The 27,049-nt window shown below is 38.4% G+C and overlaps 1 protein-coding gene across 2 annotated transcripts in view; it reads right to left on the bottom strand.

The window, feature by feature from the left end:
• RBMS1 (RNA binding motif single stranded interacting protein 1) overlaps positions 1–26,489 on the bottom strand; it is a 168,183-nt gene extending 141,694 nt beyond the window's left edge. The window contains exon 1 of one of the 2 annotated variants that reach the window (XM_063318310.1): positions 26,054–26,489. In XM_063318310.1, coding sequence (XP_063174380.1) covers positions 26,054–26,128 — 75 coding nt within the window. In that variant the 5' untranslated portion in view covers positions 26,129–26,489. The remainder of the gene's footprint in view (positions 1–26,053) is intronic. The other variant, XM_063318309.1, reaches the window with a different exon arrangement.
• Positions 26,490–27,049: the final 560 nt, after the last annotated feature.

Here is a 27,049-nt window from a genome sequence, read left to right as displayed (position 1 = left end):
ATTAGAACCAAGGGTGTACTTACTTCTTCCACAGAAGGAAATGGCATATCTGTAATTTTTTGTTGAACAAATAATTGCAAGGTCAATTACATCACCTGTATATACTGGTTGAATGAAGATTAAAAATTGGTATGTCCATGTATGTTTAAAAAAGGGAGAAAAAAAACCTTTACATGGGGTATGCTTACTTTCTCACATGACTGTATTAAGGCAAGCTGGATTGGAAGATGGCCATGGTTTTAAAATTGGAGGAAGAAACATCAATAACGTGAGTTATGCTGATGATACTATTCTGATAGTAAAAAATGCAAAGAATCTGCAAGCTCTAGTCAAGGAGCACAGTAAAAAAATTGAAATAAAATTAAATATAAAGATCACCAAACTAATGACAACAGATACAATGACCAGCCTTAGGATTGACAATGGAAGTATCAAAGTAGTAGATAGCTTCTGCCTGCTAGGATCAACCATAAACAGCAAAAGAGCAAGCTGTCAAGAAATACGCTGCATTCAGTAGAGCAGCCATGAAGACCTTGGAAAAAAAATACTCAGATGCTGTAATGTTACCTACAAAGATCATTATCGTGCAAGCCGTGGTATTCCCTGTGACACTCTATGGAAGTGGAAGTTGGACTTTGAAGAAGCTGGATAGAAAGAATACAGAATCTTTTGAACCTTCTTGTTGGAGAATTCTCCTGAGAATGAAAACAAATGAATCATCAAACAATCAACCCAGAGTTCTCACCCAAGGCACAAATGACCAGGCTCAAATTATCCTATTTCAGACATTATATGTGAAGACCTAGTTCTCTGGAGTAGACTTTAATGCTGGGAAAGGTAGAAGGAAAGAAAAGAAGAGGATAACCAGCAGCAAGGTGGATGGACTCAACTGCAGTGGCAGTGGCTGCACTGCTGGAGGACCTAAAAGACCATCATGGTCACTAACATCTGAAAGACAGATGATCATGGAGAAAATCTATATACACAGTCAGTGAGAGTTGATACCAGCCGGATGGCACATAATCAATCAATGGACATGGTGGAAACAAAGATCATTTGCAAGGGGGGAATGGAATGGAGAATGGTACTTGTGTAAACTAGATTTAGCTTTAATTCCTTTGTTATATCATGCCTTTAATTTTTTTGATTCACCATTTCTTATTCCTTTTCTGCAGCTTGCATAATGATGCTTACCACAAAATGGAATAGCATGATGTGTGTATGGATTATACACTGAATCTGAAAGTGGAAAAAAGCGTATGTCACCTGATCCACTGCATAATTTATAGATGGTTATGAAGGAGAAAACACTAATACCAATGATCTAAGATAAAGAACTAAAGTTATACAGTATTTTCAAAAAGTGAGTCAAGAACTATATTTTTAAAAGATTAATCATGACTTATGTTTAGAATAAAAACAATTGAGTACTAATGTCAGCAATTTCCTTGTGCCTGAACAAATGATTGATGCTTTCTTGCACCTACAGAAACCTGATGAAATCAATGCAAGACAAACTTAAGTCACTATTTGCAATAGCTTAAGGTATAAATCACTAACACGCTTGGAAAATTACTGCTTCAAAATACGGTTGTGGGAGTTTTACAAAAAAGGTAATGGAAATTCTGCTTTTTTCCCCCAATACTGCAAGATGCTTGAAATAAAATAGTTCAATATGACCCTAGGAATGTAGAACTCTTCCAAATATTCATGAGCTTCCTGCATCCCTCATGATAAATCAGAAAATTTGGTCCTTGGATAACCCAAAACCATCTAAAGCAATGAAAAAAATCCTAGTTATTTATTAAGAGTAGGCCTATGGTATAAAATAAATATACATTCACTTTTTTATCAGGAATTTTAAACCACAGTTAAACCACAGTTCTCAGATTCACAAAACATATTAAGCAACAAGCAAACCATAATGTTTTGCCACTGTGTGTAACCACTGTATCTAAAAATAACAGACATCAGAGACTTGCCAAGCGACACAGAGACTGAACCAACTGAAGGCTTGTGTGTATGGTGTAGAATACTGAAGGCTTGCATGAGGAATGCTGCAACAAACAACCTGGTACACTCCAGATATGTTAGACTTCAATGTCTGTCAGCCCTAATGGCAAGACATTGTGAGCACTGTAGTCTTAAACGTTTGGAGGGGGGCAAAGAACGGAAACCATAGCCATATTCTTTAAAGTTTTAAAAATAATCTTTAATTCTATTCAGGTACTGATATGGACATAAGGGATGAGCTCCCCTTGCTAGTCCCAGCTCCTGCCAACCTAGCAGTTCGAAAACATGCAAATGTGAGTAGATTAATAGGTACCGCTTTGGCAGGCAGGTAACGGTGTTCTGTTTAGTCATGCTGTCCACATGACCACGGAAGTGTCTACGGACAAATGCTGGCTCTTCGGCTTTGAAACGGAGATGAGCACCGCCCCCTAGAGTTGGACACGACTGGACTTAATGTCAAGGGAAACCTTTACCTTTACCTACTGATATGGACATGTAATTGGAGGCCAGTTGTATGGGAATGATAGGGATCACATATTATGTCTATAGGATATCTTTATCTGGCAAACTGTTCTAATTGTGTGTTTGATCAAGAATTAGTTTTTGTTAATGCAGCATATTGCTCCCACTTCCTCCCCGTGAAAAATTCTTTATAATGCTGTTCTCAGTTTATATCCTTTGAAGAGTTGAAAACTAGATTGCTATACTTTGTAAATCAGTATATTATTGAAGTGGAAGAAGTTAAACATAAACTTCGTTAACTAAAGATTTGCTAGCACACAGCTACCACCGAAATTAAATACTGACTTTAGACAAAATGCCACAAAATGTATGATTGAGAAGATTGTAAGCACTTCTTATCAAGTAAAACAACATAACATAACATTGTAAATTGTCATTTACCAGACAAAGTATGTTCCTCAGTGGTTCAGAACTCCTTCTGTTTAATCAAGCTTTCTTTAATGGAACATTCAAAAGCTCTGACCACATTTTGAAGATCCTTCTCTAATTGCTTACATTCATTTTCTAGTAGACAAAGAAAACACTCTGAGATCTTTAAATTATTGCCTAATCTGGCACCTTGAGATGAATAGAAAATTGCATTCTTTAAATTATATGGTAAAAAGAAAGTTAAGATCACCCAATCAAGTCCCCTAGCTTTGAGAGAGTTGCATAATACTGTCATGTTCACTGATTCAATGTAGTTTATACATCGTAACGTTTCACATGCCATGGTGCTGATGCGCGTTTCTGTTTGGGAGGGAGCTGCTGTGGGACCTTGTACCAAGCTCTGTATCTGTGTTCATTACAGTGGAATGTGTTTGGGTTATGTTCTCTGTTCAAGGCCTTTTCCCGCAGACCATCAGAAACTGTTAGGAGCACCTGGGATTGTGAGCTTGGGAAGATTCTACGGGGGGAGGGATCTCATTTGCACTGAGGGTTTTTAGTTTGAATTTGGCGCGCTTTCATCATTCTCAGCTTTCTCTGTGATCCTGCATGCTATTCTTTAATAAATCAGATATCTTTGAATTCCTACTCATGAGTCTGATGGTGTTTTAGAATAGGCAACCATTACATAAAGCTGAGAATCCCAAAGTTGTACCGTTAGCTCCTACCAAGATCAGTCTCTTGTGAGGGAAAATAGTTAACAATGGCTGAGTCAAAATCCACGACCGGGGGACTCGAGGAGACGGCTAGCTTGATGCCCGAGTCGATGGTCAAGAGCGGAGAGCTGGATCTCACCCCAGAACCTTCAGAATCCCGAGACCTGTCAAGGGAGGAATCGAGTTCCAATTCTGAGGCAGAGGAATCTGACAATGGGGAAGAGCCAAAGCAACCGGCACCCAGCGAATTGCTTGCACAGTTGATCACCTTGGATGAAGTGGGGGAACCCCAACCAGGGACATTGGGGATGTCCTGGAAGTATCGGTTCCCGCTAACCCCAGACAAAGAATCTACTATGGTGTCAACTGAGAGGAAACCGGGCACACGAAGGAGAGGGGACTCTCGAACCCCTGAGAGACTAAGAGTGGTGGAAGCCAAAACAGAATCGATGGAGTACATGTTGAAAAACCTGTCTTTGTCACTGGAGGGGTGGGGGAGGCGCGGAGGAGATCCCAGCTTCCCGCAACCATCCCCCATCCTCCCACTCAGACCGCCAGCGGAGCGGGGCCGGAGACGGCTCCAGGATGAATCTCCACCCCGCAGAGCCCGGCCATCAGTATCCCCACCCCAAAAAGGAAAAGCTACTGTAACCTGGGGCCAAACCACTCAAGCGCCTGCTGGTTCCACTCCAACCGGAGGCGGAGTGAGAGACTTTTCTGTCAAATTTGATGGGGATCCAACAAAGTTATCTTTCTTTTTAACTAATGCTAAAAGTTATATGAGGCAGTTTGGGGCATGCTTCCCTTCCGAAGAGGCTAAAATAACTGCCATTGCCACCAAGTTGAAGGGTCAAGCGGCTGACTGGTACATTCAATTAAGTGACGCTGACTTCCCTGCACTTGATTATTTCGATGATTTCATGTGGGCGTTAAAGCTGCATTTCGAAGATCCTCTGGCCAAGGCAAGAGCTAAGAAGGTGCTGAAGGATCTTACACAGGACCAAATGTCAGTAGCTGATTACGCCCTAGAGTTTAAAGCTCTGGCTGGGAAAATCACTGACCTTGACCAGGTGGCAGATGCAGTTGGGACTGTTCTCACTGAACCACAACTGGGCTTGGTTGCTGTCACCCGGATCCAGACCCGTGCGCAGGCAACCCCACCCCCAGCCCAGTCTGGGAAGCGGAAAGTGCAAGTTCCTTGTCAGTTACAGAAGGACTTTCTCCAGGCACTGAAATCTGACACTTGGTTGCTAGCTAATAAAGACACTGTTTCTTTTGAAAACGGTCTGGCATGGGTGGAACACCGCCTTTATGTGCCTGAAACTTTAAGAGCTGATGTTTTGCAGCGTTCCCATGATGATAAACTTGCTGGACACTTTGGTTTTGTCAAAACCTTGCATTTGGTTTGCCGTCAATTTTGGTGGCCAACCTTAAGGCGTGATGTAAAAGACTACGTTGCTTCCTGTCCTGTTTGTGCCATGTCAAAACGAAAAGGGGGGAAACCACAGGGGCTTCTACAGCCAGTGGCCAGCCCATCCCGCCCCTGGGACGAGATTTCTATGGATTTTATTGTGGACCTACCTCCCAGTCAGAAGAAAACTGTCATTTGGGTTGTAAAGGATTTTTTCTCTAAACAAGCTCATTTCATTCCATGTGCATCCATCCTGTCAGCCCCACAATTAGCACACCATTTCTCCACCAGATCTACCGCCTCCACGGTAGCCCCTCCCATTTAATTTCTGACCACGGCACACAGTTTACTTCCCAATTTTGGAAATCATTTTTAAAATTGATTGGCGCTAAACAAGCACTGTCCACATCGTCCTATCCACAGACTGACGGTTCTACTGAGATTTTAAATGCCACTCTTGAACAGTTTCTTAGAGCATATATTAACTACCATCAGGACGATTGGGTGGAGTTGTTACCTTTTGCTGAAGTTGCTTACAACAATGCTGTGCATCAAAGTGCCAGACAAACCCCTTTTCGTGTGGTTTCTGGTCACGACTTTGTTCCCATCCCTGAACTGCCACAGCCCCCTTCCCAAACATGTTCTACATCTGACTGGGCTGTTAAACTGTCTGATTCCTGGCCAGTCATTCAACAAGCTTTGGCTGATGCCCAGGCTGCTTACAAGTCTCAAGCTGATAAGCATCGTTCTTTACAACACTTCAAAGTTGGGGATCAGGTGTATCTATCTACTAAATTTATCAAATCACCTCAACCCTCTAAAAAACTTGCTCCCAAATTCATTGGCCCTTTTCCTGTTGTTCATCGTGTCAATCCAGTTACTGTTAAACTAGAAGTGCCTCACAATTTTAAACGCTTGCACCCTGTTTTCCATTGCAGCTTGCTTAAGCCTGTGCACCACTCACCGCATTGGCACCCTCAACCTCCTCCTCCTGCTCCAAGTATGATTGACGGCCAACAACACTTTGAAGTCAAGGACATCACTGATTCTCGCAAGCTTCGAGGCACCCTGCAGTATCTGGTCCGATGGAAACACTTTCCACATCCTGAATGGGTGTCTGCCCACCTTGTTTCCGCTCCTGATTTAATTAACCGTTTCCACCTTGCTTATCCTTTGAAGCCTGCTGCTTAATGTATTCTTCATTTTGGGGGGGCAGTATGTCATGTTCACTGATTCAATGTAGTTTATACATCGTAACGTTTCACATGCCATGGCGCTGACGCGCATTTCTGTTTAGGAGGGAGCTGCTGTGCGACCTTGTACCAAGCTCTGTATGTGAAATCAGGACAATGGAATGTGTTTGGGTTATTTTCTCTGTTCAAGGCCTTTTCCCGCAGACCATCAGAAACCGTTAGGAGCACCTGGGATTGTGAACTTGAGAAGATTCTACGGGGGGAGGCATTTCATTTGCACCGAGGGTTTTTAGTTTGAATTTGGCGCGCTTTCATCATTCTCAGCTTTCTCTGTGATCCTGCATACTATTCTTTAATAAATCAGATATCTTTGAATTCCTACTCATGAGTCTGATGGTGTTTTAGAATAGGCAACCATTACAAATACGCAAAGAACAGGAATTAGCTTGATATAGCTGTATACTGTCACAATTAAGAAAAAAAAGCCAATAGCCAGCAAGGGTGGTAGATGAAGAAACTGATTTACTTGCAGACTTTCAGAACATAAGAGGAATGGCCAGATACATTTGTGGAGCAAACTATCCTTTTGATCTTCATTTAATCAACATCTTTCAATAAATTCATTCAGTAAAATTTTTCATCTTTGCCCTGTAATGCAAAATCTATGAACAATACATATTTACTTTAAAGCAATTATGTAAAAAAATCCCCACAAAAACAAATTAAACCAATAATGGAGAGGGGACTGGGTAACTAAATCACCCATTCTCAAATCACAGGGAATCAGAATAAAGTAAATTTTCAGTTGTCCTCATGACAGACTAAAATAGTTAATCAGTGTAACAGCTAAAAGAGTTTACAGATTGTACTTCAGAGAATAGCATCTTGCGCAACCAGCATAGTATGTGGACCAATGAGATTTTTGATGCTTTTATTTATCAGTTTTTATATCTTGTTCTCTTGCTGAATAACTCAACAAGATGTAAGTATGTATTTATGGATAGCCAGATGGATGGACAGAGGGACAGGCAGATACTGTTTTTATTTTCACAAGGCAAGAATGTTAGGCTAAAAGACTCTAGGATCAGAGACAATCAACACCAGTTGCCTAGGAAAAGCGGGCAGTCTTTATTGCCATAATGTCAGCAGATGGTAGCCCTTGGCTCACCTGAGGAACTAAACAGCACTAAGTCTACTTAATGTTTTGATGGGAGATCTCCAATGACTCCCAGAGCTACTGGACTGACTGGAAAGTGACGAACAAAGACATGTTTAAGATGTTAATGGCAAAATACTTCTGTACTATAGTAAAAAAAACTACAATATTTGGATGCATCCACAAAATCACCAGAGCTCAAGCTCAACTTAGAGATTTTGCTCTCATGGCCCTCATATCCTCATTTTCCCATCAGGATGTGGCTGATACTGTGGGAAGTGTAGCAACTTCTGGTCTCAAGCAGCAAGGCTCCCCTATTTAGTTATTTATTTAACATGTTTGTATTGCAATGTGTTCCCAGTGCAGTTGGTCCACCATGGCTAACAATATAGATCCATATTATGACCACAAAATCACAATAAATTATGAGGATTTAAAAACAACGTAAGAATCATAAAACCATAAATAACAACAATATGCGAGTAATACAATGGCAAAACTTCAGGCATAGGGGGAAAAATCACCAAGAGCAATGAAACCAGAAATGTATTAACAGGAGAAGGCTAAAGAGGAAGGATCCAGAAGGGTGCAGCTTATTTTTAAAGCCATAAGAATGGTCTTTTCCATTAAATAATGTAGAAATAGCATGCTAATTCTGTGCTCCCTGGAGACACTGTTGGAGGAGAGCCATATTAATCTATGGTAGCAGAACATCAGAAGGAATTCTGGCAGCACTTTATCTGACTAACAAATCTTATTAAAAGGCACTAAGTGTTCTTGAGTTGCAGCTCACATTATCAAGTACACAGAGTGGCTAGATTGATGCAGGGCTTATATTGGGTTGGGATGAAGAGGAGGTAAGACAGGATTGAACCCTCTGTCAGATCTCAAAGGGACCATTTTGGAAAACTGCGATTTTAACAGCATCATGGAGCAAGAGACTGTTGAATAAACATACCTCAAAAGGTTTCGACAAATAGAATTGGTTTTTAACACATTACAGTGGTTAATTGATAAACTACTGCTAGTCTGTCTCACACGTAACCTCACACATAACCACCGTCTTCCTCCACCCCGCTTTAAATCCTCCATCAGTCAAGCCACTCTGTGCATCTGATGAAGCTGCAGCTCACAAAAACTTATGCCTTTTAATAAAACATGTCTGTTAAAAAGGTGCTGCAAGACTCATTCTGAGTATTTCATCAAAGAAAATATTTATTATGCCCTTTAAAAGTAATACTGTGAAAGTTATAGGTACTGTATCCTAGCTGGCATCTTCTCTGTTCTTTTGTTCTTAGTAAGATAAAAGTGACAACTGGAAGGTAAAACTGAAAGACTGACTGAGCATTCCAGACATATTCAATAGTCAAGAAACATATAAAACCATTTTCTATATTATTAAGGTTCAAATGCTAACAAATGTGCTAAAGTTATAAGCTTAATTCCATCTCCAAAGAAACTCCAGGCTTTGCTGCTACAAATTGCCTTACTCTCTCTGTGTGTATGTGTTTTAATCAATATTTTTGAAGAACACACCATTACAAGAAAGGCCAGTAAATAATCTCTCATGGGTATGAGGAAACAAACTCTCCTTTGGCATAATGCTACACTATGTACCCAACATCTGCCACCATCTGAAAGAACCATGAACTGTCATGGCCTTGCTAAAATGCTAACTACAGATACAAAGTTCAGCATTCTTTACCCTGTTTCCATTAACCAAGCAAGCTAAAAAAAAAAAAATCAAAAGCAGACTGGTAGCAAGGTTTTGTCTCTGTGCAGAATACTATAGGCCATAGACATTTTGGAAAAAAGACGAAAATATAAAATTTGATTTGGATTTTAGAGAAAATTTTCATAATGAAATTTAATTGAAAAAAATGTTCTCAGGCTTACACACTTCTTCAAAACATCCTGGCATTTTTTATCAACATGAGCTTTCATCTATCTACACACTTTGGTAATTGCAAAAATGGAGGTCCCAGACATTTTATCAGTCTTCTCCTTGTCGATTCTAGTTGTTCACAAAATTCTGGTTCATCTCTAGTAATGAAAAATTTCAAATGGCTAACTGGACAAAATAGACCCTGGTCTACCCAATCTCATTATTTGTAAATAAATCATAATGTTTTGGTGATATTTACTTCCATGTAACAGCCATGAAAGTCCTTTATCTGCTGTATCTGCACAGCTCCCAGAAATTTCCATTCATCTCCTAGTAAAAAAGTAAATTTGCTTTGCTCTGTGTCTTAGACAAAAGACATGTCTTAGTCTACATGTTCTACCCAATTCTTAATCCCTTATATAAAATAAACATTTTCACTGGTTTATTATACTGGACATCAGTTGAACATGGCCATTTTAATGTATTTATTTGAAGCATTTCACAGTTCAGTTAAAAAACTGCAGTATGACTTAACAATAACATTTGTGAATAAAAATGACTAAAATTAATAAAAAGCCAGAAAAAAAACTATACAAGAACAGCATAAAACAGTGTAATCAAGACCCAATAAATCCAAAGTAAAGCCTAATTAAAAGGGCTTGCCGATATCCCAGTTCAAAACTTGGGATATCATTACTCAGAATGGTCCAGAGGTGCATACGGTAGGCCTTTAATATTAGAATACGGGCAAAACTATTTGCAAAAGGATTGTGTGACTGTCAAACGTAGTCCTTGTATAGCATTAATTTCAACTGATTCTTAACCATCTCAAAGGGATCAGAGACCATGGCACAAGGACAGTTCCTAACCGATGAAAATTAAAAAAAAAAACCTAGCAAAGATTTGTCTATGAATGATGAAAGTCATATCTTAGGCAGTCAGTTGTTCTAATTTTCATATTGCATACAAAACATAAACCTGATATAAAATGTGACTTGATACAAAAGTTGATTTAACCATGGCAAATTATAATTAAATTATTGAAACAGAAATTCGTACTAAAACTTCCTATCTATCATCAGACAGGATATCAAGGACATCAAGATTATTGGCAGCTAACAGAAAATGCCTAGTGTTCATTTGATATTTCTAATTGACAGACAGTTCCATCACTAAGACATCAGAGATTACACTAAGCCATGGTTCATTTAAGCCATTACTTAACCACATTATGATTTAGCCCAATGCATGAACCCAACATTAAATGTAAGATTTAGTCAGACATGGCAAATCCTCTCTAACTATAGCAAGCCTGTCTAGTTCAACTCTAAACACACTATACAACCATTCCCAGAATTTCCAGTCAATGTGGCTAAAAACAGGATATAGTTTCCTCTTCCCTGTATGATAAACCAAGTACAAACCCATAAACAGATTCAGAGGACAATAACTAAGTTCCAGCAAGAAAGAGTGTGATAAATGACGTGTAAACCTTGATACTTACATGTAAACATAGCTGGGCTACCAATCAGATACCAAGCATCTGTATAGCAGGCCTACTTTAATTCATTAGCACACATCAAAACATTTCCTTTATCTTTTGTAATTCATTCTTCAACTGTCTCTGATTTGCCAAGTTGCAGTCTATGAAAGCTTCCACTACCAGCTTCTGTAATAAGGATTTATAAGGATTTATTACAGAAATACTGTTACCCTTTTATCTACCCAGGATGTACAATAGTAGCATAAAGGAGAGCCATTAGCAGCTACCTGCCACTGTCATTGAAGCTGCAATTCTATATCAAATTATTTGGAAGTGATTTCATTGAAATCAATAAGACTTATTTCTGAATCTAAGTAAATAGCTTGACTCACAAAATTTATGAATTTTAAAGTAGAATATTGAGTGGACTGGATTTTTTAAATATTATTTTTAAATTAACTTTATTACTCAACATTTATTGATGAAACTTAACAGAATTTGGTCAAAGGTGATCACATGAATGTAAACTGACTTCCAAATGCTAAATTGAATACATTTCAGTAGTCAGTCCAAGTACTATCATATTAACTTTACTTGGCTCCTCCTATTTTTCACCAGTTGTGAGAAATTCCAGAAGAAAGTATCTCATAACAGACGATGCTCATAACATTATTGTTTTTCAGTTCTTCCACAGAGAAATAACCTTGACAACATTTTGGCTTACTGTGATGTGGCCCTGTATAATGAAATATAAGAAACAATTCTATATTTATATAGCCCATTCCACAACAATAGAAGCATAACAGAGTATCATACTCTGATTATTATTCTTTTTTCTGCCAACTGTTGCTTAGGCCAGAAGATATTAAGTGAGACTAACATTATCACATTCCCATCACTGTACATCTGCCGTAACTTACCTATCTTGAGCAACTTCAATATACAGTATAATACATAATTCAACATGCCATTTTCTTTTACAGAATGTGACTCTCATAAATTTCAATATATAATAGGTAAACTTAAGAATTAAAATATATTGAATTAATGCTTCTCCTTTTGACCTCCAGGACCACCCCTGTGCTCCACCAAATCAGTTTAGAAGACCCTTCATGTTTCTGAAGCAGATTTGGGAATGGGAGTCATAGAGGGCTGCCAAGGTAGATGAGTATTTTACACCAACAGTTTCACTCTACTAGTAAACAGACAATCACTAAGTTATAATATGATTTCTTTGGTTTTGGCTTAGTGTGCTGTGTGCATCCAGCTACTGTAGTTTCATGTGGATTCATTACTTAATCTTTGTATGAACTCAGATCATTGCAGTTTATCCAATAAACCATAATCAAATAAACTATAACTTGGAATGTTGTGTGAATTCAGTCAGCATTTGATACAACCCTCTCTTACTAAAACCTGTTCAAGTTCTTGAAAACTATTTACAGAATTAGGTAGCAGAAATAGATTCTTGAATTTCTCATTTATATACAAAGTGACAGGAATATCTCAGTGTACTTTTATTTCTTGGAAATTTGGTAAGAAATCTGACACTCTACAGAAGACTTATCAGCATGACTGTCACGTATCAATATGGTTGGAATCAAATTTAATTAAAGCATGTTCAGTAAGATATTAGTACTTTCGTCCACTAATCTCTTATATTCATAAGGGACTTTCTAGTAGGAAGGACAAATATGCTGACATTTACTTGTACTTTCTGTGATGAGATGAAGTGAAAGAATACAGATTAATATTACAGTATATGTAATAGATGAATATTGATTACTGACCTTGTTGCAAATAAAAAATAGAAGCATGATGGCATAAATACCTCAGTATTTCATTATTATGCATTACTTGATTTCTAGTTTCGGTATGTTCAGTCTAAAATATTATCATCCATCCTCTTAGAAAGCATAGAGGACAGTTACAAATAGCTGTTTTCTACTCCTGTGTATGTGAAAAAAATCCAAGAATGTCTATCATAGGAACACAATGGAGGTCTTTTAGCAGTGTGCTGACACAAGAAAATCATAGAACTACATGGTTTAATTGTGCATTCTCCAGCACTAGGCAAATTTCCATAACCTTATTGTAAACACTGTGTAAGGTTTGCCAAGATCAGCACAACAAGGGGGCTCACGCTTTACGTGCATAACCAAAAGCGACAGTAACTTCTTCTTTAGGATTTACATTTCCCTTTTTCTGAGCTTCTGAATGTGACTTCATGCTTCTGACTGACCTTTTCCTTGTATATGGTTAAAATCTGCCACTTGCAGCTCTAGTATCAGACCCTGTTTATAGGCGGGCTTAAAAAAAGAGAAAAAAGTACCTATTTCTTATCATTCATTCATTAATTCATTCATCACATTTCTATAGCCATCCATCTCACATTTGTGACTCTGTGTGGTGTACAATAAGAAGACCATAAAAAACAAGTATTAAACATTATACCATACTAAAAACATTAATATTAGTTTAAAAGACTAGGAGGAGCATCTTTTTTTATTTTTTAATAGGCTACAGTGAGATAAAATAGATAAAATATAGTAAGGTAAAGTAAAATAAGAATAAAAGGTAAGATAAAATAGTATAAGATGAAATAGAGTACAGGGATGTATAATAAGATGAATATTGGGCTCAGACAATATATGTTTAGGTGAATTCATCACCTTTGCATACACTCCAATGTAGTCTATAAAATGTATTCTCTGTGTGCAATGTTAAAGAATAACAACATTGACCTAATATCTGCAAAAAGGTGATATCACAGATTCCAAGTCCAGGACAGATGCTAACAATCCACTTTGCAGCCAGAATACGGTTGTTTCTGTATACTTGGGTGACAGAATGACATTCCATAAAGTATAGTGATTTCACCAATCTTTGTGGGCATTTTAGATCCAATGGTGTTAAAAATCTTATTGCCTCTGTCAGCCCTAACTCAAAATCTACATCTATTGTCATCTACTTCCAGGCACAGAGTAACATTAGGGTACCAAATATACAGTATGTGAAATGATACATCTTGCATATTACGAAGGGTGTGGACAGGTAGATGGGAGTCATTATGACACACAGCTGGGGTATACAACAATTCCTTAATTTCTAGTTCGATAATTGAAGAGAAAATAGTTTACAAAGAAGATAGCCATTAAATGTACTAGACAACAGTATCTCCTTACGCTTTACGTTCTTCACTCCCAAAATCAAACTATAAATCTAGTCCTAAGCTGTTTGTGGGTGAATAAGATTTCAGAAAGATAGAGGAAAAATCTTTCCTTTGTAATATCTGAATTGCACTGCTTCTAGACTTGCTGGTGTGCTAATGGTGAGGAGAAGCAGCTTTGATATTATGTACAATGTAGCCATCTCACCAGTTCTCCATTTCCTTGAGATCCCCAAGCCTGCTGGCATAACCATGTTTTAAGGGATTTCTGGAAGGCTGGCAGAGATGGGGCCAATGCCACTTTACACCATGGAATGCATGTCTCATGACTAAATATTAATTTGCAAGACAATGCATGGGAACACCAACTAGATTAAAACAGACTGCAAGTTTGGTACAGTAAATTTATCATGCCCCTATTAGCAAAGTTTCAAGGACACTGGGATGTATTCTGGCTGACCCTCTTCCTTGCAGACAGGTAGTTTACTATACCTATAAGGCAGCAAAAATTCCTACAGTGAAATATAGGTTGTGGCAATAGATAACAAGAGGTCACCAGCAAAACTGGTAAGCCAGCTCAAACAAATAATTTCCTCCTTCCTTTATTTAATTATCTGCTACTTTCTGTTCAATTAAGTATTGCTTATTGGACATTGTAATGCTTATAGGCTATTTTAAGTTGCTTGCCTTTCACCAAAACAATTCATTCCCTGGGGGAGAAAGGGAGAATGAGTGGGTAAGGATGTGTTAGTGAGAAAAAATACTTGTTGAGCTGACTCTGATGAATACATTTTTGTTTAATGTGAACAATAGTTGACAAAATCTTGAACAATTCAGTTTAATATGGCTCTTTACTAACAGATAGGCAAGAGGATTTCCAAGAAATCTGATCAAATTTTCTTGAGTGTGTTTGCTGATAGGCATTTCTTCACATTTTTCCCTCCCCATTCATCCATAAGGTTATGCAAACCTGTTTCAACACAATACACATCAAGCTAGAAATTCCTCATTTCAAGTTTGAAACAACTATTTCAAGTCTGAAATGGGCTGCTCCAATCACCTTGAAGCGTTGTCAGCTTTAAACTGAGGACCACCCACAGAATGGTTGGAGTGGTCATGAACACAAGGTAACTGTTTCCCAATCAATGCAACTGTTTTGAATTCAAGACAAGGCTTTTCAAGCTTGAAACATTTCCCTTTGATTTAGTATGAAAATATTCTGAAAACAGCTTGTGTTGTTTATTTTCTAGCCCCCAAAAAACAGCCTTTCCAAGTACAGTATTTAAAAAGTTACAATCAGATTAATTTCCATTGGTTTAGACTTTATGCTAAGCTAAATTTACTTACGGTTTCTTAAATCAAATTGGCTGGGTTCACCACAATACACTAAACCATATACCATGATTTATAAACCATAGTTTATATAACACATTAAACTAGAGCCACCAAAGCATATGATAGCTTAATACAATATGCAAATCTCACTCCTACTTTGCACATTGTATTTGTCCAGATAAAGGGATGCTCAAGTGTTCTCTGCAGTGCAAAAGTATAATTACCAATCAAATAATTTAATTATGAATGACTCCCTTGTAAAATGTTTGAATTTTTCAATGGTAATACAGCTTATTTCACATCTCTAAAAATGCTTATTTTCAGGGCAGAAATTAAGACTTTGGAGACAATAATGCCCGTCACTGATACTGTGCTCAAATACTATCAGATTTAATATATCAATATGTCCTAGAGCCAATGTTGTTAATTAAAATTTCAAAATAATAAAATGAATTTCTAAAAATCCCAAAAGATGGCCTATGTTAAATGGTTTTAGTGGTAAAATACAGCTGATTTTTTTAAGAAAAAAAATCCATTCAATCATGTCCAGTTCTCTGGACAAGTTCCTGCAGTTCTCTTGGCAAGGTTTTTCGGAAGTGGTTTGCCATTACTTTCTTCCTAGGGCTGAGAGAGAGTGACTGGCCCAAGGTCACCCAGCTGGCTTTGTGCCTAAGGCAGGACTAGAATTCACAGTCTCCTGGTTTCTAGCCTGGTGCCTCCACCACTACACTAAACTGGCTCTCAACAACTGAATTTTGATCTTATATTTATTTTTAAATGTACCATTTATTCTGAATAAATTTCCTTTTCAAGAGACCTGTGAATTGTTGGGTGGCATGGATATTTATGGTACGATAAAGCTAAGGTTAATGTAGTTTTTAAAAATCATTTTGTAAGACGTGCCACACTGAGAATATGGAATAGATATAAACCCAGGTTGTGCCCAAAAATACCTTTGTGGCTCTCAGCACAAGAAGCATTCTGAGAAGAGAAATGATAAGTAAACACAATGGCTAACTTATTGTGACATATTTGTCAAGGAGAATGCAAAATAAAATCAAGAGAAGATGTGGCGACAGAAGGATACACTTGTCAATGGTTTTCTTATGTACAATTACTAGAAAGATTTAAAATAGATAAAAACTTTTGGTTTTGAGCATCCTAAGACTGAGTTTGAAAGTGAACTGTGTACAAATGATGAACAAGTTATTGCTAAAAGGTATAAATTTCTATTGAAATTTCAAAACAGAAGAAGAGGAAGTGAAAGAATATATGATAAAATGGGCTAAAAATTCTGGTTACAATGTACAAATGGAACAATAGGAGACTATGTGGTTGAAAGGATTGAAATTTACATTGTTATAATTTTAAAGAGAATTTTTATAAAATGATGTATCGTTGGTATACTGTATGTCACTGGAAAAATTGTCTAGAATGTATAAAGGTATTTCAAATGTATGTTGGAAGTGTAAACAACAAAGGCGACATTTTACCATGCTTGGTGGACATGAAAAAAAGCTAGAAAATTTTGGACTCAATTTCATATACTAATTCAGAAGATTATAAAGATTAATATACAATTGAAACCAGGGGCTTTTCTTTTGGAACTGATTGATAAACAGTTGGAAAAAAGTCATGGAACTTTGTTTTTATACATGATAACTGCAGTGAGACTATTATATGCACAAAAGTGGATTTGACATCACCCACAATGGAGGAATGGATGGTGAAGATGATGGAACTTGCTGAGATGGCCAAATTGACAGCCTTGATTAGAGAAAAGACATTATCTAAGTTTAATGCTGATTGGAAACCCCTTATAGACTTTTTGCGTGAAACAAAAAAAAATGAAATTATGATATCTGGTTTCATTGATTACAAACAAAAAAAGATTATAGAAAAAATGCAAGTCATGCTGTAAACACAGAGTAGGAGTTCATTTACATTTATATTTATAACTGCTGTATAGAAAATCAGAAGCTACTTCTTTATTATTTTCTATCTTTTATGCACTTTTTTTTGTCTTCTTTTTGTCTTTTCTTTTCTATATTCTAAATATTAGTTCTTGTTAGTTGTTATCTTTCTTTTTTAAAATTTTACTGAAGTTTATAAATAAACACATAAATAAATAAACACATAAACAAACAAACAAATAAGGTGTGTGAATTGTGATTACAGACAGATTATATCTACCATCTGCACACTTCAGGTCCCTGAACATTGTACTTTACATACTAAAAGCAGTTTAACAAATGCATAAAAGTAAGACACACACAATAGGAAGTCCTTCATTCAAAGTATCACTTAACCATGACCTCATTAAGTTGCCTTAGGCATTACTCTCATTCTTAGTCAACACTATTATCCTGAAATAGTATTGGCCTCTTTTTCAGGGGTATAAAAATGTACAGAGCTAATGAATGGGAAGTGCTTTAGTTATGGGAAATCTCAAGCCTGTAGAAGAGAATAGGCTCTCCAAATATCTCACCTGGTTGTCTGGGAGACTTTCTTTTCCTTTCTGTGCTGACTGAGCGGGTGGGGGGGGGTCAGGCTTCTCTTCCTCCTTTGCCAGCAAAGGAGAGCTTCTGGGGGCCCAATTTAGATTGGGACACTGGATAGGAGGGATGACTATTAGATAAACACCAATAATCAAAGAGATCTTAAAAAAGTGACTGAGCCCATCAATATTAAATATAGTAGTCATAATCCAAAATAAAACTAAATGTAACTCCATTGAAATCAGTGGGCTTAAACCTAGCTAAAACTATATTGGAATTGTACCAGTATGTATAAAAAATAGAGGTTATGTAGCTAATTTTGAGCCAAGGTAACCCCTCACTATTCTGCATTAAACCCAGATATACCTCAGTAATTTAAAACTATAGAGGTGAAATCAGAGGAAACTTTTCATTTAAAAATAGTAAACCTTTTCCTCCCCACTACACAGGGCCATTACTACCAACTGCTTGGTGGAAAGGATCACTGAAAAGACTTGAAAAAAAACCAGTGAAGAATACTAGAGAAAGGCAGGAAAATCAACCCTGCTTCCCCCTCCATAGCAGAGCTATTACCACATGGATAGGACAGCTCTTGGAAGAGTGAGGGGAAGTGAACCATGCTCCAGAAGCCTACTGCCACTGCACTGTATCCTCTCCCCACCTGTCAGCCCTCCAAGGTAGACCAAATTTGGAAACCAAAGACGCACAAGCTAATTATTACTTTTATTATACAGTTATAGTAACAGACTCTTGCAAGTCTGAATGCACTTTCCCCCTCCCTCCCTTTATCTTCATGAGAACTAGGAAGGGTCACGTCTGAGACACTTTCTCAAATTACATTTCTGTCCCAGGCTCAGATTTCTTTTATCTGACTGTTGTCCTGGTTGCAGCTCTTCTGGCTGGGGAGTTATGGGAGTTGGAGTCCCCACATCTTAAAGTTGCTAAGGTTGAGAAATCCTGCCCTAAAGTAAGAGAAAAGTATCAGAAATCCCTGGCCTCAGCTATGTTTGACAGGCTCCCATTCATTTTACATCATTACCTTTTCCCCTCCAAAAAAAATTGTTTTGCTCAGTTAAAAAAAAGGTTGCTCAACTTTGCTATAAGCAAAGGAATAAGAGCTGTTGATGTCACTAACACCAAGTACAAAAATCCTAGGAAGATTATCACTCTATGGCTGCCTCTCTGATTGGGCCAGGACACAATTTTCAGAGATTTCTCCATCAAGACAAGCTACTCAAACCAAATATATAAGGATAAACAACTTCAAATAGGGGTCTACAAAGTATTTTGGGATCAGTCAGGTTTTTATGACAATTCAGGAAGTGTTTTGAGCTTGAAAGCTCTGTTTCAAGCTCAGACAGATGTTTTGACTCAAAATGGGCCTGTTTGAGCTTGGAACCTTTCCAGGATGGTCAGAACAACCTTGAAACATTCATTTTGGACACTGCTGCTTCAGTATAACAGAGGGCCATGAAATCCTTCTGAATGCTTGAGATACATATTCTTCCTATTGGGTTTTTTTTTTTTAAATCAATACAACACAAAAGAAAGAGAATTCCAAAACAGAAGTGGAGTTTTAGAAAGAAAAAACAAAGACATCTAAATATCTTAATATATCTATTTATAAAGGTCATGGACTCAAATGCTATAGGTAAAAATAAAACAGAAACTGATATAAAATTGTCCTTTTCCATATAAGTTTCTTAGCACTTGTAATGAAGGATTAATTATCAACTAGTTGCAAGCAATGAAACATTATAGCGAGAATTGTAATCACTTCATAAATGTTAACTGGTTAACTGCATAAAAAGAAAATGGGCTGTAGCCCTCTTTATATTTTATTCACATACTGTAATCAGTTTCACAGAGAGTTAATATTCACTGCAGAATATTAATAATAACAGATACTTGTTGATCATTTGGTAGCCTCAGAGAGTCAAGATATATTTATGTAATGGGCTGTAGCTTGGAAACTGCTAGTACACTCCTGTCCAGCCTCAGTCCTTAAATTCTGTATTATTTCACCTCTTGCTCAAATCATGCTAAATATCTTTGGAAATAGTAATAAATGTATTTTGAGTTTCTTCTTATTTTTAATCCTTGTACCTTGTTGCAGGACACAGTGTCACTGAAGAAGCCTCAGTATTAATATATCAATAATTATTTATGGTAGACAAATAAATACATACTATAAATATTGAAAATACAAAGTAATCTAAAATTTGCCATTATGTTCCAGAATGCTCTAGGAAACACCAAAAAAGTGAGAAAGAATACAGAAAATACATTGAGTGTAGTATTTTAAAGGAACATCCAAGAAGTTGGTCTTCAGTTCATCACTGCTAAAACAGTAAACTCTGCAAACATTAAATTGGTTAGGAAACACTGTCACTGTACAAGTATAGCTGGCATTGTACCTCTTGTGACTGTGTCAGCAAGGGAACAATGTATTGCAAGTCACTGATCATTAAGGTTCAACAGGACCGGCATTTGAAGTAATTAGGGAAGTATTTAGAATTACAGTCATCATCCAGTCCAAGCTGCCCACTATAAAATATTCATAGAGATCTAAGTCTCTCACCAAAATTGCCCAAATAAACTACATTTTTTAAAAAAGATAACTGGAGAAAGCATTAGTGCAAAGGAAGGTAATAGATTTTGAGGAATGAACCATTTAAGTTGGAGGTCGTTATTTCCCTGAAGACCAAAGTGTCTTTAACTTGTAGGTTCAACAGGAAAACCTAATCTACCTAGCAAGTCTTACACTAAGAAACAGGAGAAGAACCACCACAGGGTGCTAGAGATCAAATGAGAGGAACGCTAATAAGCAATCTGGTTCAGAGAAGACAAATGACCCTAGCATGACCTTACAGCAATGAAACAATGGATCATCTGATCAGGTTTCAGAAGCTTAGATTTTGGTGCCTCAAAGAGAATTTGGGCTATCCCTTTGAGCACCTCTTTCAAGAATAAGGCTCGAAGGAAATGGAAGTGGGGAGTGATTTTATTATGAGATCTAACCTAGCATAGTGTCCCTTTAAACACTCATGCTTCAGATACAGTACAGTAAATCCTATTAATCTAGGCCACGGTAGCTATCAAAGGAAGATTTTTTTTAATAATGGTTAATAATCTAGCATGTAAGGAAATCACAATGGATTGTATCTAATTACGCCTGTCAGCAGAATGAACAACTCTGGAAGATTATTCTCCTGCGCCCCCAACCGCCCCCCATCTGCTCTAGAGGTTTAGGGGATATTCCGGAAAAGACATCAGGGGGGAAGAGAAACTTTCACCGTCAAGCAGATTTCTGCTTACATGTTAGGTATAGTCCCTTTTTAAAAAATGAAGTTGCATGTAAGAAAGACAATATATTTCATCAAAATATCCTCAGATTTTTTTAAAAGCCCCAGCTAATGATTAATCAGAAATGCTATTGTACGGGTAGCTATCCATGAAAAGGTTGGAGTTTTTTAACTGATTTGTTCTATTCATTCATTCATTCATTCATTCTTCAGATCAATATAGGAGAATAGAATAGTCCCTGAATTCAGAATAGGTGCCCCTCCATAAGTTACAGCAACTATTCCTATTTCTCCTAGTGGAATATCTTGCCATAGCCTTTTCCTTGATATGATAAAGAAAAACAAAGTATGGAGTATTGTATTTCCGTGATAAATCTTGCTCTGGCTATAGTCGGTCCACATTCAGATGGGATGTTCAGTAAACCATCTCTTCTAATATGAATTGTTAAAGGTGTTTCTTGGAAAATTTTAATTCAAGAAATGGGTCTTACATTAAATTCTCAAAGCTGTGTATGTAAGGGTCCTTGAATTTTCTACATAATGACGTAAACATTATACATGTATTCTGGGACACAATTCACTTTGGCTCTTCCAAACTCTTTTATACAATCAACCCATCCAAAGCTCCACTAAGGGAAAAAAAGAGCTAACGGTTATATTTATGCAAAATGCTATGTTGGTATAATTATCTTATTCCAGAGACCACATGCTACTCAGCATCAGTGTGAATAAATGAGTAATTTTAAAATAGAAAAAAGAGTCACAACTCAACGTATTTGATGATGGAGTTAGTTTATGATCAGAAGATAAAAAATTAGAAAAACATGTTAAACATCTCTTTAAACAAGAATATTGGCCTAAGCCAATGTTTTCCCACTGAATATTCTGCATAGCTGCCTGGAGCTGCTAAAATAGGCAGCATACAATGTATATGTGTATGCGTATAAATGAATAGTAATTAGGAGAGCCCACAATAAAAAAATTAGCTATCCTTTAGAACAGATGAGATATTCCTTTTCAGGCACTGCTAAGTAGTTCTACATTAAAAAGAATCTTTAGAGTGATGTACAGTATATGCACTGCGTTCCAAATCTGATTTACTAATACAGATCTGTTATGTAGATATCTGTTTACAAATGGCCTATATTGAATATTAATGTGATCACCTATGTTTGATTGCAAAATTTAAGTCAGTTCACAGTAATGTGACTGTAATGTAACAATTTTGAGAAGAACCCAGCCAAAGGTAAGTCCTATTAACTTCAAGAAGAAACATGCAAGCATATACTGTTTTCCAATTGAAATAGGTCAGATTTATGTGTTAAACTCTGAATTGTCAGTATTGAAATCATTCTGCTTCCCAGTAACTTACTAAAAATGAATTATCTCTTATTTATAGAGATGAATTCTTATTCAATAACTATTTGACTAACTCCTTCTATTCTGGGGAAAGTCATTGTGTCTTTAATTCACAAAATTTACCCTTTAAGTTGGAGACAGGGATACTGAATCATAGCAAGGTCCACAGCTCCTTGCTTTCATCTATATTGAAGAAGTAATTAGAATGTTTCATGATTATCTGCAATGAAGATATTAAAAATGGAGATTGAATCATTCAAACAGCTTCATACATTTTGAATTGGACAGACTCTTAAAATCATTAGAACATACAGGTCCATCTGCTATTTTGGCTGAAACTGGTAATTGCCATATTCTAGAAAATTAAGACTCTTTAAATGAAACCCAGATTTCTATAGGCCATAAGTTGTGAATGCATTTGTTGTTGCTTTTATTTTTATAGCTACATGTCATATTCACAACCAATGTCACTCTACCAGTAGAAGTCACTTTGAATTTAGCAGTGGAACGAAGACAGAAGCAACTTATGAGCTTACTACAGGTATATGGTTGGCCATTATGGGACCTGAATGATGGGCTAGAGATCTGTCTTTGGTTAGAACTGACATAGACCTTTGTTTCCCTGCAGCCCACAGGCATGAAATCTGCTCTGAACGGTTGGGACATTTCCCTCATTTTTTTCTCTACTCAACTGTAGAGAGATAACCATGGGGTAGATGCTATGTGATTTTTTATTTGGAACAGCTTTCAAAAAGTTTATTCAAATTATATCTCAATATAAAATATAAAACATGTGGAAACTGCTACTGATGTCTGACAAACCTGAAAACACTGAAATTAGTAGATCAATAAACTAGGATATCTGTCCATTTTCAATCACAACTGTCTCTGATTTGCTTTCCTTCCCTGAATTCTCTCCCCACCCCCCACCCCCCCGCAAATCTCACTGGAACAGGAATTTTGAACACAATCTTTGTATGTAGTAGTTCATATGTGTAGGTTAAATGGTGGTGTGCACCTCCTTTATCAAGTAAGGAGATGAAGACTAATGTGATTTCAGACTATAATTTTAATAGGGATTACTGCAATACATGTTCTGGAGATGTCACTGACTGTAGCATAAATCAATATTAAATACTTTATAGAGGAAGCACATTTTCAGAAGACGGTCCTTAAGGCTTTTCTGTAGACGATATCCTAATTACAAGTGCAAGCTTATTACAGTTTCTTTCTTCAGTGATTTACAGTGCAAAAAGACAAGAAAGACTGCATTAGCTATATTAAAATATGTATTTAGTTTCTCTACTGTTAATGGCATACAAAAATGAATTAGAAAAATATTCTTGTGCAAAAAAGTGGTTTTGTTTACCTGTTTTTTTAAATTAATTTTTTTATAATGTAACATGGTGAAAAGTTTTTTTGTCTTTTCAAATGACATATAGGCTGCTACTTTGCATTGCTATGTAGAAGCTGTAAGTACTTGGAAGTAAGTCCACTGAAGTCAAAGCATGTATCATTATGTATTTGAATTATACACTGAAACACTTATTAGTCCTTATAGAACTTTTAATCACTTCAAAATGTCAGAAAATGCTGATACATTTTATACATGAGGCTACTTTTGATGAAATGTTATGATTTACAACTTGACGTGAAACAATTTGATTTCAGATCCATACCTAAATTTGCAAAGTTCAAACTGGAAGTGTCTTGCTACTACCAAGGACACTAAGCAAAAGAAATCCATGGTTCTAAAAATGGAAGGCTAAGTACTCTCTAAGGGGAAACCCATAGTTGCTAGGGGAACTCTTGAACATTCTCCACTCCTTACAACCATAAACTCAGCATTCTTGCCTACTTGCCACTCATAATCGCTTCATTTGTAATTCACACACATGAGGAAAGCTTTGGTTGTAATTCTCACAACCAAGATAATTTCTAGATAGTGGTAAACTTTAAATTGGAATGTTGTTGATATATCCATGTGATTACTTACAACCACAGATTAATTTAAGAACAGCACTGAATACTCTGCTTCCAGATAGACAGACAGACAGATATGATAGATAAGATAAACAGATAGACAGACAGACAGACAAACAGATAGATCCTTCTTATATCATGTTGACATTTACTGGTGCATGCCTAAGATTCGGAAAAAAAATTAAAGCTGTGGTTGCGAATCTTCATTTCCACAGTGTTGTATTAATATAGTAACAAGGACAAGAATATACTTCACATATCATATAGTGTGCGTGTTGCATGCAGTGCTGTTCACTGGAGAACATTTAGATATCAAATATTCCAGACAGAGGATGCAACCAACCTGCATTTGCCAGATTTGCAGCAGGATATATCCAGAGCAGCTATACTGACTAGCTTCAGAGATTCCACATGCATCCATAGACACATACCAGAGTCAAAGATCTTGGGAAAAATTAACAAATCTGCCTGCACTCAATACAGATAAGGAATGCAATTTTTTTTATCATTATCAACATCACCATTAGTTTTTCTTTTAGGAATGCAGAGAAAGTAAGATATAAATTTGGGTTCCATTAAAATGTAAGCTAGAGACATTGGCAACCAATTTGATTTTAAATAACCCAGCTAAATATGTTACATTTCCTAAAAGCAAACTTTGAAATTTGCAGAATAAAACTATTCCAGTACCAGACTGCCATACAGATGCTTTCAAAAAAATAATTTTGTTTTAATTAGTTGTAGTTTTATTGTCTTGTTCAGGATGGACGATTTTGTTGATTACTTAAAATATACTCAGGGTTCTTCAGGAAATATATATATTTTTTAAAAAGCATTCCCTATCCTAATCCAACTAGTTGCAGAGTTTAAAGTACTTCCTGGTTAGTTGAAAGTTATGGTAAGAGAGAAAAAGCAATAAAATGCGGGTGCAGAGTGATAAACCTTAATCCTGTTATTTCTGCTCAGAATAAAAACCTAAAGGGGAGAAAGGAAGGCTTCATTACTGCACATTCTCAGGGGCAACAAAATGCCTATCAGGACACTGATCTCTATTTAACCCTGGGGAGGGTGGGTATGGGGGAAAAAAAGAGGAGCGGTTGCAACTGGGATATGTATCAGCAGGAGGAAAAAAATCGAATTACCTCGGGGCGAAGGAAGAAAGTGTGGGGGGAAGGGAAAGAATGAGCAGGGGGAGCAGTTGAGAAAAAGGGTCAAGAGTCAGAGAAAAGGGAATGGAGGGGAGGTGACAATGAGGACATCAGCATGAGGAGGGTAAAGGAGGCAGCTCTGGAGCTCAGACCCCCAAGCGCTTCCGCTGGAAAGCCTGCCACATTTCTTTTCTTTCTTTCCTTCCCGAGCACGCACACGCACGCACACACACACAGCCACACGTCTATCCTAAAAGGGAGCAGAGGAGGCAGAGTCAGGAAGGGGCTGCCGCCGTATGTGCGCGCCCCCGACAGCGAGCGCGCCTGTAACCCGACGCCACCCCAAGAGCCCCCTCCTCCCCGCCCCAGGACCCCCCCCCTTTCTTTTTCCTCCGAGGCTATAGTTAGCAAGACTGCAAACTGTAGCCCAGCCCTGCCCTGCCCTGCCGCCCTCGGTGCCCTTCTCTGGCAAGAAAAGAAGGCGAGACCCTGCCCGGCGACCGCGCCATACCTTAGCCTGCAGATACTGGGGGTAGTAGTAGGTGGTGTACTGGGGGTACATCTGCTGTTTCCACACTTTGCCCATGAAGCTGGAATAAGGGAGCCCGCTGCGCAGGGACGAGGGAGGGCACTTGACCAGGGGGAGGGGGGAGGAAAGCGACGGCGAGAGGGAGGGGGCTCGCGCTCTTCCTCTCCTGCGCGCGCCCGCTCGCTCGCTGGCTCCCTCGCGCTCTCCCCAATCGTCCCCGGGTCGGCTTCTTTCTTCCCGACGGCGACGGTCTCTGCGCTCCTCCTTTCTCCGCTGAGCGCAGTCCTTCTCTCCTTCCTCCTCCAACCTTCAGAAGGCGGCGGCAGCGGGAGCAGCAGCAAGGGAAAGAAGCTGCAGAGGGCACCAAGGACAAGAGCGCTCGCTCGCTCGCTCACCCGCCCCCTCCCTCCCTGCCCGGGGACTCGCGCGGGCACGAGCGCCCGCCCGCTGCAAGAGTTTCCCCTCGCCCAGCTCAGGCGCCACGAGAGAGCAGCGCCCGGCCGGTTCCGAGCGCCGCCTGGGAAGCGGTCAAGACAAGTGCGAACTGCGGATGCGGCAAAAGACTCCTTGCCAGCCGGGGACGAAAGAAAGCGGGAGGCGGGGGGAGAGGGAGACCGGAGCGGCGGAGGGAGGGAAGGGAGAGGGAGGGAGAAGCAGGCCAGGGAGGGAAGCGGGGAGCGGCGCGCGCGAGGGGGGCGGCGCTTCGTCCCTCGTCTGGGCTCCGAGGGTGGGATGGGCTTCTACGAGAAGGGACCCGGGGGAAACCGCTGCGGCAAACGCGGAAGAGCGGATCTGGGGAGGCAGGCGCGAGTACTTCGGCGGGGGTGGGCATTGGCGCGGCGCCGGAGGACCCGCGACGAGGGACAGACCAGGCGTGAGAACCCGCGGGTTCGGACTCACCCCTCTGCCGGAGTCGCTTGAGGAGGGATTGGAGGGGAATGGCAGCGATTGCGCCTCTCGCCCGGATTGGAAATCTCG

This window comes from Candoia aspera, chromosome 1 (genome assembly GCF_035149785.1).
Source record: "Candoia aspera isolate rCanAsp1 chromosome 1, rCanAsp1.hap2, whole genome shotgun sequence".
Taxonomy (NCBI): domain Eukaryota; kingdom Metazoa; phylum Chordata; class Lepidosauria; order Squamata; family Boidae; genus Candoia; species Candoia aspera.
The sequence above is the reverse complement of the archived record's forward strand: the minus strand, read 5'-3'. Positions and strand labels throughout refer to the sequence as shown.